This window comes from Macrobrachium nipponense, chromosome 10 (genome assembly GCF_015104395.2).
Source record: "Macrobrachium nipponense isolate FS-2020 chromosome 10, ASM1510439v2, whole genome shotgun sequence".
NCBI classification, from domain to species: Eukaryota; Metazoa; Arthropoda; class Malacostraca; order Decapoda; family Palaemonidae; genus Macrobrachium; species Macrobrachium nipponense.
In genome coordinates this window covers 23552857-23567038 of record NC_087204.1, presented here as the reverse complement: position 1 = coordinate 23567038, position 14182 = coordinate 23552857, and the positions used below count along the sequence as shown (strand labels likewise).

The 14182-nt window shown below is 34.4% G+C and overlaps 1 protein-coding gene across 1 annotated transcript in view; it reads left to right on the top strand.

Annotated features, from left to right (window-relative positions):
• LOC135223478 (uncharacterized) overlaps positions 1-14182 on the top strand; it is a 152891-nt gene that overhangs the window by 126174 nt on the left and 12535 nt on the right. Inside the window, 5 exon segments of the mRNA XM_064261906.1 lie at positions 8392-8418; positions 9616-9962; positions 10226-10339; positions 11861-11998; positions 12186-12395. Of these exon segments, the coding sequence (XP_064117976.1) occupies positions 8392-8418; positions 9616-9962; positions 10226-10339; positions 11861-11998; positions 12186-12395 (836 nt within the window).

Here is a 14182-nt window from a genome sequence, read left to right as displayed (position 1 = left end):
GGTCGAAATATCATTAGGCGTGTCTTATGAAAGAGCAATAGGATTTTGAATATATATATATATATATATATATATATATATATATATATATATATATATATATATATATATATATATATATATATACATATATATTGATTGGTCTGCCCCCTCTCTTTGTTTTTATACTATATTAGTACACTTTCACATCCTTCTGTTTGGAAAGTAAACCCTTATGGGTTCATAATACGTCCCCTTTTTTCATATACGTTTGACTTCATTCTTTTACATCAATCTGTTCTGCTCTCTCTCTCTCTCTCTCTCTCTCTCTCTCTCTCTCTCTCTCTCTCTCTCTCTCTCTCTCTCTCAGATTCGCAATACGATGAGGTAGCAGGAAGGGAACTGGCATTTCTCATCTATGAAATCAGCAACAGTCCTAACCAAAAAGATACAAAAGCATTCATAGATATATTAGAAGGATATAATCCTTCAAACTGGAACAAATCTAATGAAAACATCTTGAAAATAATTGAAGAAGTTCCAAATAAAATCCAAGTGGTCAAGAGACTCATAAAGAAAATATACATAAACCAACATATTCCGACAAAGAAAATGAATAGGTGAATCTTGTGAATATCCTAATTGATGCATTAGGAAAAAAGAATGCCAAAAGCATGCAAACTGTGTAAGGTTTGTATAGCATAGTCAATCCACAAAACCTAATCAGAAAATGTGCTGCATGCAACATTCCGACCCATCCACAGTGTGCTGAGGTAATACAAGATTTGAGAAAGATACAAGAATTTTTTGTTCAACATGTCTATCATGGATAGACAATGTTATTAAATCAAGATTGAATGTACAAATAGTTGAGGATGAAGAAGAAGAGGAAGAGGAAGAAGAAGAAGAAAAAGAAGAAGAGAAAACGGAAAAAAGAGAAGTAAACAAAAATGAAATGACAGAAAAAAATAAGGAAAACAAAGACAAGATAAAAGTATGGATGCAGAGATACTCATTGATACTACATATGAGGCAATAAAGCAGCATACCTACGAAGAATAAATTACGATATGACAACAGAAAAGCAAATCCCGAAGAGGCTCTACCCAGATCTACACAATGACGGGAAAGAGGAAAAAATAGACAAGAAAGACAAAATCTGCAACCTTTTGAAAAGAGGGAATTGCAGATTTGAGAAAGATGTTACTACAAACATCCTAAGATATGTCAAAACTATGAAATATATGGTAAATGTGCATACTTAGATGGATATGGGGATGATTGCAGAGATCTGCATCCAAAAATATGTAAAAACCTAAAAGAAGGAAAAGGATGTAAGTTCGACAAAAAATGCAAATATATGCACCCTGTAGCCATGAATCATAATCAAATAAATAACCAACCAAGTAATAAAATCCAAAATAAGAAAGAAACAAACAAAGAGAGAAATCAAGAATATCAGGTAAAAGAGAAAAGCAAACCACCAATGAGATATGCAGAGGTGTCAGCAAAAAATTTCAAAGCATCAGCTCCGAAATTCTACTCAAGAGATAATAACTGTATTTATTATGCAAGAGGATATTGCAGAAACGGAGAAAATTGCAGATTCAGACACAAAATGAATAATTATGATGAAGGAAGATCAAATATTATGGAAAAGTTGGATTTTTTAATGTCAGAATTTCTGGAAATGAAAAAAAGAACAACATACCAGAACAGGAAAGAGACATGGGAAAATCCTTATTACTACCATTATTAAATGAAGGAGAAAAACACGCAAACCATCATAGTGATGAATGCGCAGGGTTTAGTTACGAGTAACTCAAAAAGAAAAATAGAATACTTAGAAGAACTAACCCAAAATGAAAAGAAAATAGATATAATGAATATAAGTGAAACCTGGTATTCCCAAGAGACTGGGAATGATGATCAAATAAAAGGGTTCCAAACTTATAGATCAGATAGAAAAAATAGGAATCAAGGGGGAACCGCAATATATGGGAAAGACAAAAAACAAGGAAAAATATATGAGAAATATAGTAACTCAGAATGTGAACTAATAGCGGTAGAATTTGAATCTGAAAAATTGATGAACATAGTAATATATAGACCTCTAATACTAAAGAGTTTGACTTAATAATTGAAAAATTGGATGATATATGTAGAAATCACAAGGACTGGACTATTCTCCTATCTGGTGACTTCAACTTTCCTTTCGTAGAATGGAAAGAACGAATAGGAGATTGTGGTTGTACTTATACATATAAAAAAGAGAGTAATAGTAGTGCAGAAGATAAGAGGCAATTTGAAAAGCTATTAGATATGCTACTAGAATACAACATTCAACAAATAAATCACCTGCCAACAAGAAAGGAAAATACTTTAGACCTAGTATTTGTGAACGAGATGAATTATGTTAAGAAATAATAGTTTATAATGCGAGTATTTCAGACCATAATGTCATAGAATTAACAGTTCATTCCAAAGCAAGTGAAAAAATAGAGATAAGCAAGAAATGAAAAAGTGGGAAGGATATGGAAATACAACTTCTACAGTAAAAATATAAAATGGTCAGAAATTAATGAAGAATTAAACAAAGATTGGGATAACATTTTCGTAAGTGATGACATAAGGGTAAATACGGAGATATTATATAAAATATTGGAGAAAATAGTGGAAAAAATATATACCGAAGAAGAAAAGTAAACATCATTCATGCATACCAAGAGACAGAAGGATCTTGTTCCAGAAAATCAGAAAGTGGAAAAAAGGTCTTGCAAAAGAAAAAAATGCATGGAAAGTTATAGAACTAAAAAGTAAGATAGAAAATGCAGAACAAAAGATTATACAATCAAAAGAAAATGAAAAACGGGACTTGGAAGAAAAAAACCCTATTAAATATCAAGCTTCCAAAACCCAAAAACTATTATACTCATATGCGAAGAAGATGAATAAAAGAAGAATAGAAATAGGCCCTCTGAGAATTGAAGGGAGATTAACGAATGAAAAAAACAAAAGGAAATTTGCACATACTGGCAGAACGATATAAGAGAGAATTCACCCCTAGAATAGATAATGAAGATAATGATATAGAAGTAAGGGAAGAAAATAGTGAATATTTAGCTGACATAGAAATTAATGAAGCTGATATTGTGCAGGCAATTAATGAAATTAAAAATGGAGCTGCTGCAGGGCCGGATGGAGTCCCTGCTATTTTGTTAAAGAAAGTAGTTCATTCTATCGCAAAGCCACTTGCAATATTATTAAGACAAAGTGTAGATACAGGCAAGATTTATGATGAGCACAAATTAGCATATATCACCCCTACTTTCAAAAGTGGATCAAGACTAGAGGCAAGTAATTATAGGCCTGTGAGTCTAACATCACATATTATGAAAGTGTATGAAAGGGTAATGAAGAAAAATATTATGAAACATTTAATAAAAATAATTTGTTTAATATAGGACAACACGGTTTCGTACCCGGAAAAAGTACACAAACCCAACTGTTAGTCCACCGTGAGAACATATTCAAAAATATGAAAAGCGGAAATGAAACAGATGTGGTTTATCTAGACTTTGCAAAAGCTTTTGACAAAGTAGACCATAATATATTAGCAAAGAAAATTAGAAAACACAATATGTAGATAAAGTAGGAAGATGGTTAAAAGAATTTTTACACAACAGAAAACAGATAGTTATTGCAAACGATGAGAAATCGGATGAAACCAAGGTAATATCCGGTGTGCCACAAGGTACGGTGCTAGCTGCAATATTGTTTGTTATTATGATTGAAGACATAGACAGTAATGTTAAGGATTCGTAGTGAGTAGTTTCGCTGATGACACAAGAATAAGTAGAGAAATTACTTGTGATGAAGATAGGAACGCTCTACAAAGAGACCTTAACAAAGTATATGATTGGGCAGAGGTAAATAGGATGGTATTTAACTCTGATAAATTTGAATCAATAAATTATGGAGACAGAGAAGGAAAGCTATATGCATATAGGGGACCTAATCAATGAGACAATCACAAATAAGGAAGCAGTTAAAGACCTTGGTGTGATGATGAATAGGAACATGTTATGCAATGATCAAATTGCAATTCTGTTGGCAAAATGTAAAGCAAAAAATGGGAATGTTGTTACGGCACTCAAAACAAGAAAAGCTGAACACATGATTATGCTTTATAAAACATATGTTCGTAGTCCACTTGAATATTGCAATATGATATGGTACCCACACTATCAAAAGGATATTGCACAAATAGAGAGTGTACAAAGGTCCTTTACAGCTAGAATAGAAGAAGTTAAGGACCTAGACTACTGGGAAAGACTACAATCCTTAAAATTATATAGTCTAGAAAGGAGAAGAGAACGCTACATGATAATTCAGGCATGGAAACAGATAGAAGGAATAACAGAAAATATCATGGAACTAAAAATATCAGAAAGAGCAAGCAGAGGTAGATTAATAGTGCCCAAAACTATACCAGGAAAAATAAGGAAAGCACACAGGACATTAATCCACTACGCACCAGCATCGATAATGCAGCGTCTATTCAATGCGTTGCCAGCTCATCAGAGGAATATATCAGGAGTGAGCGTAGATGTGTTTAAGAATAAGCTCGACAAATATCTAAACTGCATCCCAGACCATCCAAGATTGGAAGATGCAAAATATACCGGAAGATGTACTAGCAACTCTCTGGTACATTAGAGGCGCCTCACACTGAGGGACCTGGGGCAACCCGAACGAACTGTAAGGTCTGTAAGGTAAGGTAAGGTCTCTCTCTCTCTCTCTCTCTCTCTACTTGAACTGAAGCCTGTCCAGTCAACAAAATACTTTTCGTGGCTAGTGCACCGGAGACATGATTCTTCATATCCGTTTCATAATAAGTAGTTTGCTTCTCTTTGTCCGGCATCCAGTGTCCTTTTCCGCCCATTGTCTGTCCTTCTTGACTCATGTGTTATTGCAGGAGGACCTTGGAGGATCCTGAAAGAAAGAAACCTCACGGCACTAAGAATCTCTCTCTCTCTCTCTCTCTCTCTCTCTCTCTCTCTCTCTCTCTCTCTCTCTCTCAGTCGTTTTGAGGGTGATTGCATATGCACTGTTATACTGTAGTATATGTTTCTCTCTCTCTGGGAAAATTTATGTATATCCTCTCTCTCTCTCTTGTTCGAGGGTGAATGTACGTATATGTTTGGTCTATACTACATATGTGTGTGTGTGTTTTGGTAAACAATTGAAAGAGGTGCCCATAATTCTTTCTCTTTTATTATTATTATTATTTATTATTATTATTATTATTATTATTATTATTATTATTATTGCTCAACTTACAATACCCTTGTTGTAAGTGACAAAAAATTGCAACGTTGTTAAGATTATAAGTGTTTGATGCAATATATAATGAATCTTCTCAAGTCTGGCAAACGTAATAATAATATAATTTAAAGGTATGAAACTTGCCCTGCCAAAAATACATTACAAACTCATTTGGTAATTAAGGTATAAAGTTCAACACAGGAGGGGGATTGCGAAATATGATGTTTAGATCCAAATGAAGTATAAAAGATGGATCCCAGATATACCTCAAAGTACGCGTGAACTATCTTGTTGAATTCTAGCGATAAATATTTACACTGACCTTAGCCCTGTTGCTGGTACTGTGTCCTCTACCGCGTGACGTCATTGGCAAGGATCGTGAGTAACCAAGCAGTGTTTAGATTGTGAAGGCTTATAGGTTATGTAATTGTTCCGTTTATTCGTGACACGATAAGGATTGACAGGTCATAGGAATGAATATCATAAATGTATAAGTATGTAAATAGCCCACAAATAAGTTGAAAGAAATCATAGTTATTATTAAAGGAAAAGGATTGGTACGATTTAGCTCGGACGAGTTATGTAACGAATTTTTGTAAATAGAAATGTGAGTAGGTTTACGAATAAGTAAATAAATTAATTAATTGATTTTTTTTTTTTTTTGTCAGTCACAGTCCTCCAATTCGACTGGGTGGTATTTATAGTGTGGGGTTCCGGGTTGCATCCTGCCTCCTTAGGAGTCCATCATCCACTTTTCTTACTATGTGTGCCGTTTCTAGATCACACTCTTCTGCATGAGTCCTGGAGCTACTTCAGCCTCTAGTTTTTCTAGATTCCTTTTCAGGGATCTTGGGATCGTGCCTAGTGGTCCTATGATTATGGGTACGATTTCCACTGGCATATCCCGTATCCTCTTATTCTATTTTCAGGTCTTGATATTTTATCCATTTTTTCCCTTTCTTTCTTTTCAACTCAGGTGTCCCATGGTATTGCGACATCAATGAGTGATACTTTCTTCTTGACTTTGTCAATCAACGTCACGTCTAGTCTATTTGCACGTATCACCCTATCTGTTCTGATACTATAGTCCCAGAGGATCGTTGCCTGATCGTTTTCTATCACTCCTTCAGGTTGGTGCTCGTACCACTTATTACTGCAAGGTAGCTGGTGTTTCTTGGACAGGCTCCAGTGGAGGGCTTTTGCTACTGAATCATACCTCTTTTTGTACTGGTTCTGTGCAAGTGCCGGGCATTCGCTGCTATGTGGTTTATGGTTTCATTTTTCGTATTGCACTTCCTACATATGGGAGAGATGTTATTTCCATCTATCGTTCTTTGAACATATCTGGTCCTTAGGGCCTGATCTTGTGCCGCTGTTATCATTCCTTCAGTTTCCTTCTTGAGCTCTCCCCTCACTAGCCATTGCCACGTGTCATCGCTGGTTAGTTCTTTAGTCTGTCTCGTGTATTGTCCGTGCATTGGTTTGTCGTGCCATTCCTCTGTTCTGCTTGTCATTCTCCTGTCTCTGTATATTTGTGGATCTTCGTCTACTTATCAGTCCTTCCCAAGCACTCTTGAGCCACTCGTCTTCACTGGTTTTCATATATTCCCCCAGTGCTCTGTTCTCGATGTTGACGCAGTCCTCTATGTTTAGTAGTCCCCTCCCTCCCTTTCGTGTTATGTATAGTCTGTCCGTATTTGCTCTTGGGTGTAGTGCTTTGTGTATTGTCATATGTTTCCTCGTTTTCTGGTCTATGCTGCGAAGTTCTGCCTTCGTCCATTCCACTATTCCTGCGCTGTATCTGATTACTGGCACTGCCCATGTGTTTATGGCTTTTATAATATTTCTGGCGTTGAGTTTTGCCTTGAGTATCAACTTGAATCTGCATATATTCTTTCTGATCGTGTCCTTCATCTCTTGGTGTTTCATATCCCGTCCTTCCATTATTCACAGGTATTTGTATCCCGTCTCATCTATTATTATTATTATTATTATTATTATTATTATTATTATTATTATTATTATTATTATTCAGAAGCTTGAAATTCATTTTTAAAAAGTTACAAATGATAATAGGAAATGCAGAAAGAAGAAATAATTTATTTGAAAATAAGATAAATTAGAAAATGAATAGACAGAAATATAAGTAAATTGTGTTACATAATATATATTATATATATATATATATATATATATATATATATATATATATATATATATATATATATAATATGCTGGTACTTTTATAATGAATATATCTTCTCTTTGACCGTATAAAATGTTAAAAAAGAGTTTTGCAACATTTACAGATTCCTTATTTAGCTTAGAGTAATAGGATGTCTTAAAATGTATGTTCAGATTTCGCGTTACATAATGTAAAAGAATATATAACGTAGAACGTAAAAAGAGAGAGATTAACTTTGTCCGTTCCAAACAAAGAAATTGTTTCCATAATATGCCAACGCCTCGAGATCAGAGACCCCCGAAGTCTCCGAAGTCTCCGTATTGTTTCCCCAAGTTGTTATCATCTCAGATTAAGAGATCTCCAGATCTCCGTTGTGTTTTGGATACATGTCATCACGTCTGATAAGGGACTTCTGTTTGGAACATGTAGAGACCATAGTACATACATGGTCTGGTTTCAGACACGTACTTCTTTGTCGAGATGACCACGTGGAGATTTCATGATTTTCTGTAAAGTTCTGTCACATTAGAAGCTTCTAGAAAGATTGCACCACCTTCTGCGAGTCCAAAACCCATCAGCCTCTTGAAGTTGCCCATACAAGGAGAAAGAGATTCATTACAGACTTTGAATTCCTGGCGTTTAGATCTCTCTCTCTCTCTCTCTCTCTCTCTCTCTCTCTCTCTCTCTCTCTCTCTCTCTCTCTCTCTCCTCTCTCTGCCATACTTGATATTAACGTAACATAAATTGGTCACTCTAACTTTTAGATTTTCAGATTTGAGATTTCTTAGAGTTATTTAGTATTATTTAGTGTTTTTTTAGGGAATCTGAACAAACATTGTACAAGTGTGTAACGGCGCCTTTTTCTTTTTTGGAATTGTGTGGTGAAATTGTGAAACAAGCTGCAGCAGGAAAAAATTGGTACCAAGGTAAACATGTTTACTTTAAGTTTATTAGTTGCAAACTAATATAGTTACAATGGTTTAGCGAAACTAATAATTACAATGGTTTAGAGAACTAACAGTTACAATGGTTTGGTGAAACTTTCAATGTTTTACACATTGCAAATTTTTGTTTTGTGTTTGTTTAATTTAAAGTGATTCTTGTGCATTTGTCCATTTTCTTGTTGAAGTGATTTTTTTGTGTGCATTTATCCATTTTTTCTTATTGAAGTGTGTGTTTTTATTTTATATTGTGTGGTTAGTGCTTTTTACAATTTTGGTGTTTTCCACATTTTTCTGTGCTTTCATTAACTTAGTTATTCATTAATTAATCGTTGCACATTTTATTGAATTTAACACTTGTGAATTCATTTGCATTTACTTAGAATTCTTTTCAAGTTTTATTGTTGTTTAGCACTTGTGAATTAATTTCCAAATTTTAATTATTGCCTAACACTTTTGAATTTCGATTGAATTAATTTTCTTGAATTTTGTGATAAATTAATTTTGATTTAATTTTACTTAATTAATTCAAGAATTAATTAAACTTTGCTTTGTTTTAAAGTAACAGTATATTTCCTTGATATTGTGAATTTCACTTATAATTTTGAGTTTAATAATAAATTTTTGTATTTAAAATTTTTTTAATTGTTTTCTTTTTCACCAGTATAAGTAAATATTTGTGTGATTTGTATAGGTAGAAACATAGAGTTGTAATTGAGCTGTTTTCCTTCAGTTTACTTGAAGTGAGTTAGAACCAGGGAAGTACTTAGACTTCTGAAATCAGGGAAATAATTAGACTTTTAAAGTTGTTAATGGAGTGATGCCCTTTAATTAATTTAATTACATATAGGATTACCTCACACCTGTTTTAATGAACTTAGTCTGATTTTCTACAATACTGGTAAGTTGTTTAAGGGATCACTGTTGCCTTTAGAGTATTCAGTCGTTTAGTACCTGTGATGAAGGTTCAGGTGTCTGGCTGTTGTGAGGTAACAATTGTATAATGAATGGTAAGTGTAGTAACCAGATACTTGGCACTTCGTCACAATATATATATATATATATATATATATATATATATATATATATATATATATATATATATATATATATGCCCACATACAAGTTTCACGACCAGCAAAGGCACTGTACAGCCTAACCAAACCAACGCACCCATTGCAGGAGAACCAGTGGACGGCCCCGTGGAATGGCCGCTTGAGTCTGCCCTCCACAGCAGCCCTTGCCCAACACGCCATCATGCTGGGCATCAACGATGCCCAGCTCCAACTCTCCTGGTGGCTCGTGGGCAGCCGAGTGACCACCGTGGACGCCGGGTGGGCGCTGTCACAGCTCCACCGGGTGCAGTTGTCCTTGGCCAAAGGCCTTTACGAGGTCGAGGAACTGACGGAGCTGAGGTCCTCCTTCTCCTACTTCGTCAGGGCTCACGCCGAGCGCCTCAAGGACCTCCACACGGCCTTCCCCTCTTCCTCGGGCGTGCTTGCCCAGAGCCAGCTCACTTACACTCTCAAGTAAGGGCGTCTGCGGTACATAGTGGACATGCATATATGTATACATCATATTGTATACAGCACATTGCAGTTGTCTATGTTATCTGTAATGTGTTCAGCATTGCTAGTCCAGTGATTGAAGTAAAGATCAAATTGACCATCCATAGACTCTTAATTTTCTATTGCAATGTCTTCCAATGCATGCAACGGAAGTAAAACCTTGCTAATCATTTCCATGTCAAGTGTTGAACCTTACAAGGATTTTGTTCTCTCTGTTTGGACAGGGCCCTACACAGCTTGCAGACGCACGCGGCGTCGCGAGAACTTCTGGACCAAGAAATGATTCCTCACATCCACGAGCTGGTCACTTCGAGTATCAACACACACGCCAAGAATTGGTAAGATTTGATGAGTCTCCCTGCGTATTCGTTGTGATTTGACATATCTCTGTTTTCCGTTTCAGATTATCAATGTTTTTTTTTAAATCCTTCTGTTCATTAGTTGGTTTATTACATATCTCAATTGTTGTGACAGATTATTATTGTTTTTTTAATCAGTTTATTAGATGTGATTTTACATATTATCTCAAGCAGCTATTACAGATTGTTTTTATGTTTTTGTTACGTCTTTTTGTTTATTAGTTGTGATTTTACATGTCTCGAGCGGTTGTTTCAGAATGTTATTAAATTTCTTTTGTCTTTCTGTCCATTAGTTGTGATTTGACATATCTTAGTTAGTTGTTATAGATTGTTATATATTTTCTTAAGTCTTTTTGTTTATTTCTTATGATTCCACATATCTCAATATGTTGTTACTTTAATATTGGGCAATGACTGACCAGTGTTCATACTTTTGGTAAAGAAAAATTTATTAGCATGGGTATATAGAGGATTTTTATTCTCTTGTAAGGAATAAAGATTAGAATGAGCTGCTAATATATTTATGTATGAAAATATGAACACTAATAAGTCATTGTCCAATATTAACATAGAAGAGAAATGAATCATCAGAACTTTTTAAGAGAGTCTGCTTCCCACATTATTACTATTATTATTATATCTTGGGTGGACATTTTGATTACTATTATCATTACATGAGTTATACAGGGTGTCCATAAAGTCTGGGTAAATAGCAAAACTAATACTTCTTAAAACAAAATAATTTTATTCAATTTTTATGTTGATAAATAATATTTTCAACATGATTTCCATCATTTTCAATGCATAATTTGATGCGTTTTACAAAATTCATGTGAACTCGATGGAATAGATCCGCATTGCCGTCGATTTCAGCACACTGACTGGTAATGCCTTCTCTTAAATGGTTTAAATCTGTAATCTTCATCGAGTACACTTTCTCTTTTAGCATGCCCCAGAAAAAGAAGTCAAAGGGAGAAAGGTCTGGTGAACGATTCGTTCTTCCTTAGACAAAGCCATTTTCATTCTGAGGAGAAAAAATAAAAATAAATAGTAAAATCCCCTATGTACCCAGACTTTATGGACACCCTGTATATTATCATTATCATCACCTTATGTAGAAATTATTGTCATTATCATCTTTGATGGACCTTATTTATTATTATCATCTGAGGTGGAGATTATTGTCTTTGACATGATGTATTATTATTATTATATTATTGTTCTAAGGGGTCCACAATAATAATTATAAAGTTAAGAATTGCGTATAATTTAAAAACACTTTACAAAGCTTTCGAACTCTTTCCTGGGTTCACCTTCAGTCCAAAAAATATTTTTTTTAAATTATACACAACTCTTAACTTATATTATTATTATGGTGGACCCCTTAGAACAATATATACTTGCGACAGAGTTTTTCCCAATTATTATTATTATTATTATTATTATTATTATTATTATTATTATTATTATTATTTATTATTATTATTATTATTATCTTAGGTGGACATTATTAGTAGAAGAACAACTCCGCGGCGTCAAAACAGCTGACGAGCAAATCTCACGAGTCATCAAGATAGTGGACGAAGCTAATGTCTTCTTGAATCAAGCCACTATTTTCTACAACGCCGTTTTCTTGAAGTAAGTCTTAGGGGGATTTTAGCGGCTCTCTCTCTCTCTCTCTCTCTCTCTCTCTCTCTCTCTCTCTCTCTGTCAGTTCTGATCTCCACCATGAAATAAAGGGTCACGATTTAACCAACAACTGCCGAATGTAAACATTGGCCTCCAGGATAAACATAAACTTCTTCTTCTTTCTCCCTCACCCCAGAGAGATGAACATTCCTTACATGCAGACGACCTACCTGATGGTGAGCAAGAAGATCAACCCTTGCGTGAGGCCGCTCCTCATGAACATCTACAATAGGATGCCCTCCATCCAAGACCAGGAGGAGAAGGACGCCGAGTCCAACCTGCAGTACGGCCTCGAAGTGGGCACCTCCCTCTGGCAGCTCTACAGGAATTTGGGGAGGCTTCACTCGTAAGTTCTTTTTCTTTTTTTCTTTCTTTCTTTTTTGTGGTTTATAGAAATTTATGGCTGGTGTTTATTTTGTGGTTTATAGAAATTTAGGGCTGGTATTTATTTTGTGGTTTATAGAAATTTAGGGGTGGTATTTATTTTGTGGTTTATAGAAATTTAGGGGTGGTATTTATTTTGTGGTTTATAGAAATTTAGGGCTGGCATTTACTTTGTGGTTTATAAAGATTTAGGGCTGGTACTTATTTGTAGTTTATAGAAATTTGTGGTTCGTATTTACTTTGTGGTTTATAGAAATTTAGGGTTAGTATTTATTTTGTTGTTTATAGAAATTAGGGCTTGTATTTATTTTGTTGTTTATAGAAATTAGGGCTTGTATGTATTTTGTGATTTATAGAAATTTAAGCCTGGTATTTATTTTGTGGTTAATACAAATTTAGGACTGATATGAACTTTGTGGTGTATAGAAATCTAGGCTTGTTCGGTCATGATTTTTTTTTGGGGGGGGGGAGTTTATCAATGTTTACGTAGACAGTTTTATTATAGGAACTTTATAAATATTGACTTACTAACTTAGGCAATTTTATAGGAATATTGTCAGCTTTTACTTAGACAGTATTTTAGGAATTTTATCAATATTGACTTATTTACATAGGCATTTTTATAGGAATCTTATAAATATTGACTTATTTACTTAGTTTTATAGGAATCTTTAAAATATTTACTTAGGTGGTTTTATAGGAATTTTGACAGTTTTTACTTAGGCAGATTTACAGGGATCTTATAAATATTTATTGAGGTGGTTTTATAGGAATCTTGTAAATGTTTACTCAGGCCGTTTTATAGGAATCTTGTGAATATTTACTCAGGAGTTTTATAGAAACTTATAACTATTTACTTAGCCAGTTTTATAGGCATTTAGTGGACACTCCTTTTCAAAACTGATTTACTTAAATATTTTTATTACTCTTTTATTTTAGTTTTTTTTTATTTTGCTCTTGCATCCTTACAGGAATTTGGAATGATTTAATTTTTTCATTTGTGATTATTTTTGTTTGTTGTTTGTTTATGTTTGACAGCTTTATAGAAATCGTTGAGGGCTATATATTTCCAATACTTTTTTTTAATCGTTACCTTTAATATTTTTTTCTTTTTCTTTTTGGAAAACTCAGTCAGTCACTAACCACAGTCGCTATTCGTAAACCTTCAGGTGATGAGCATTACTTAAGGTTCTTTACCGCGTCCCTTCGGCCCCTAGCTGCACCCCCTTTCATTCCTTTTGCTGTGCCTCCGTTCATATTCTCTTCCATCTTACCTTCCACCCTCTCCTAACACTTGATTCATAGTGCAACTGTCTTGTGTCCGTTCCATCGCGGAATGACCTCATAGCCCCCAACGCTTGGCCTATGGCTTAAATTTGCTATTCTATTCTACGAATAATTAAAAAAAAACAGTAAGAGAAATCTCCTGGACTGGCCATTCTTAGCAAACGAATAGAGGACGTTGTTAGACTGAGAAGTTAATTGGCTTTCTTTGTGTGTCCTAATTGAGATGACCGTGGGAAGACGCGCAATGCTAATCTCCAAGATTGTTCGGTTTGATTGTGAAGTTCCTTCTGGTGCAGTGCCGACTGTGATTGTGGGAACTGTTAATTCTTACGATTGTTAATTCCACCAAATTACCATTATTGACTCTATTGGCGTTGTTGCTTAATTACGTCATAGATATTATTATTATTATTATTATTATTATTATTATTATTATTATTATTGATTATTATTATTTTTATT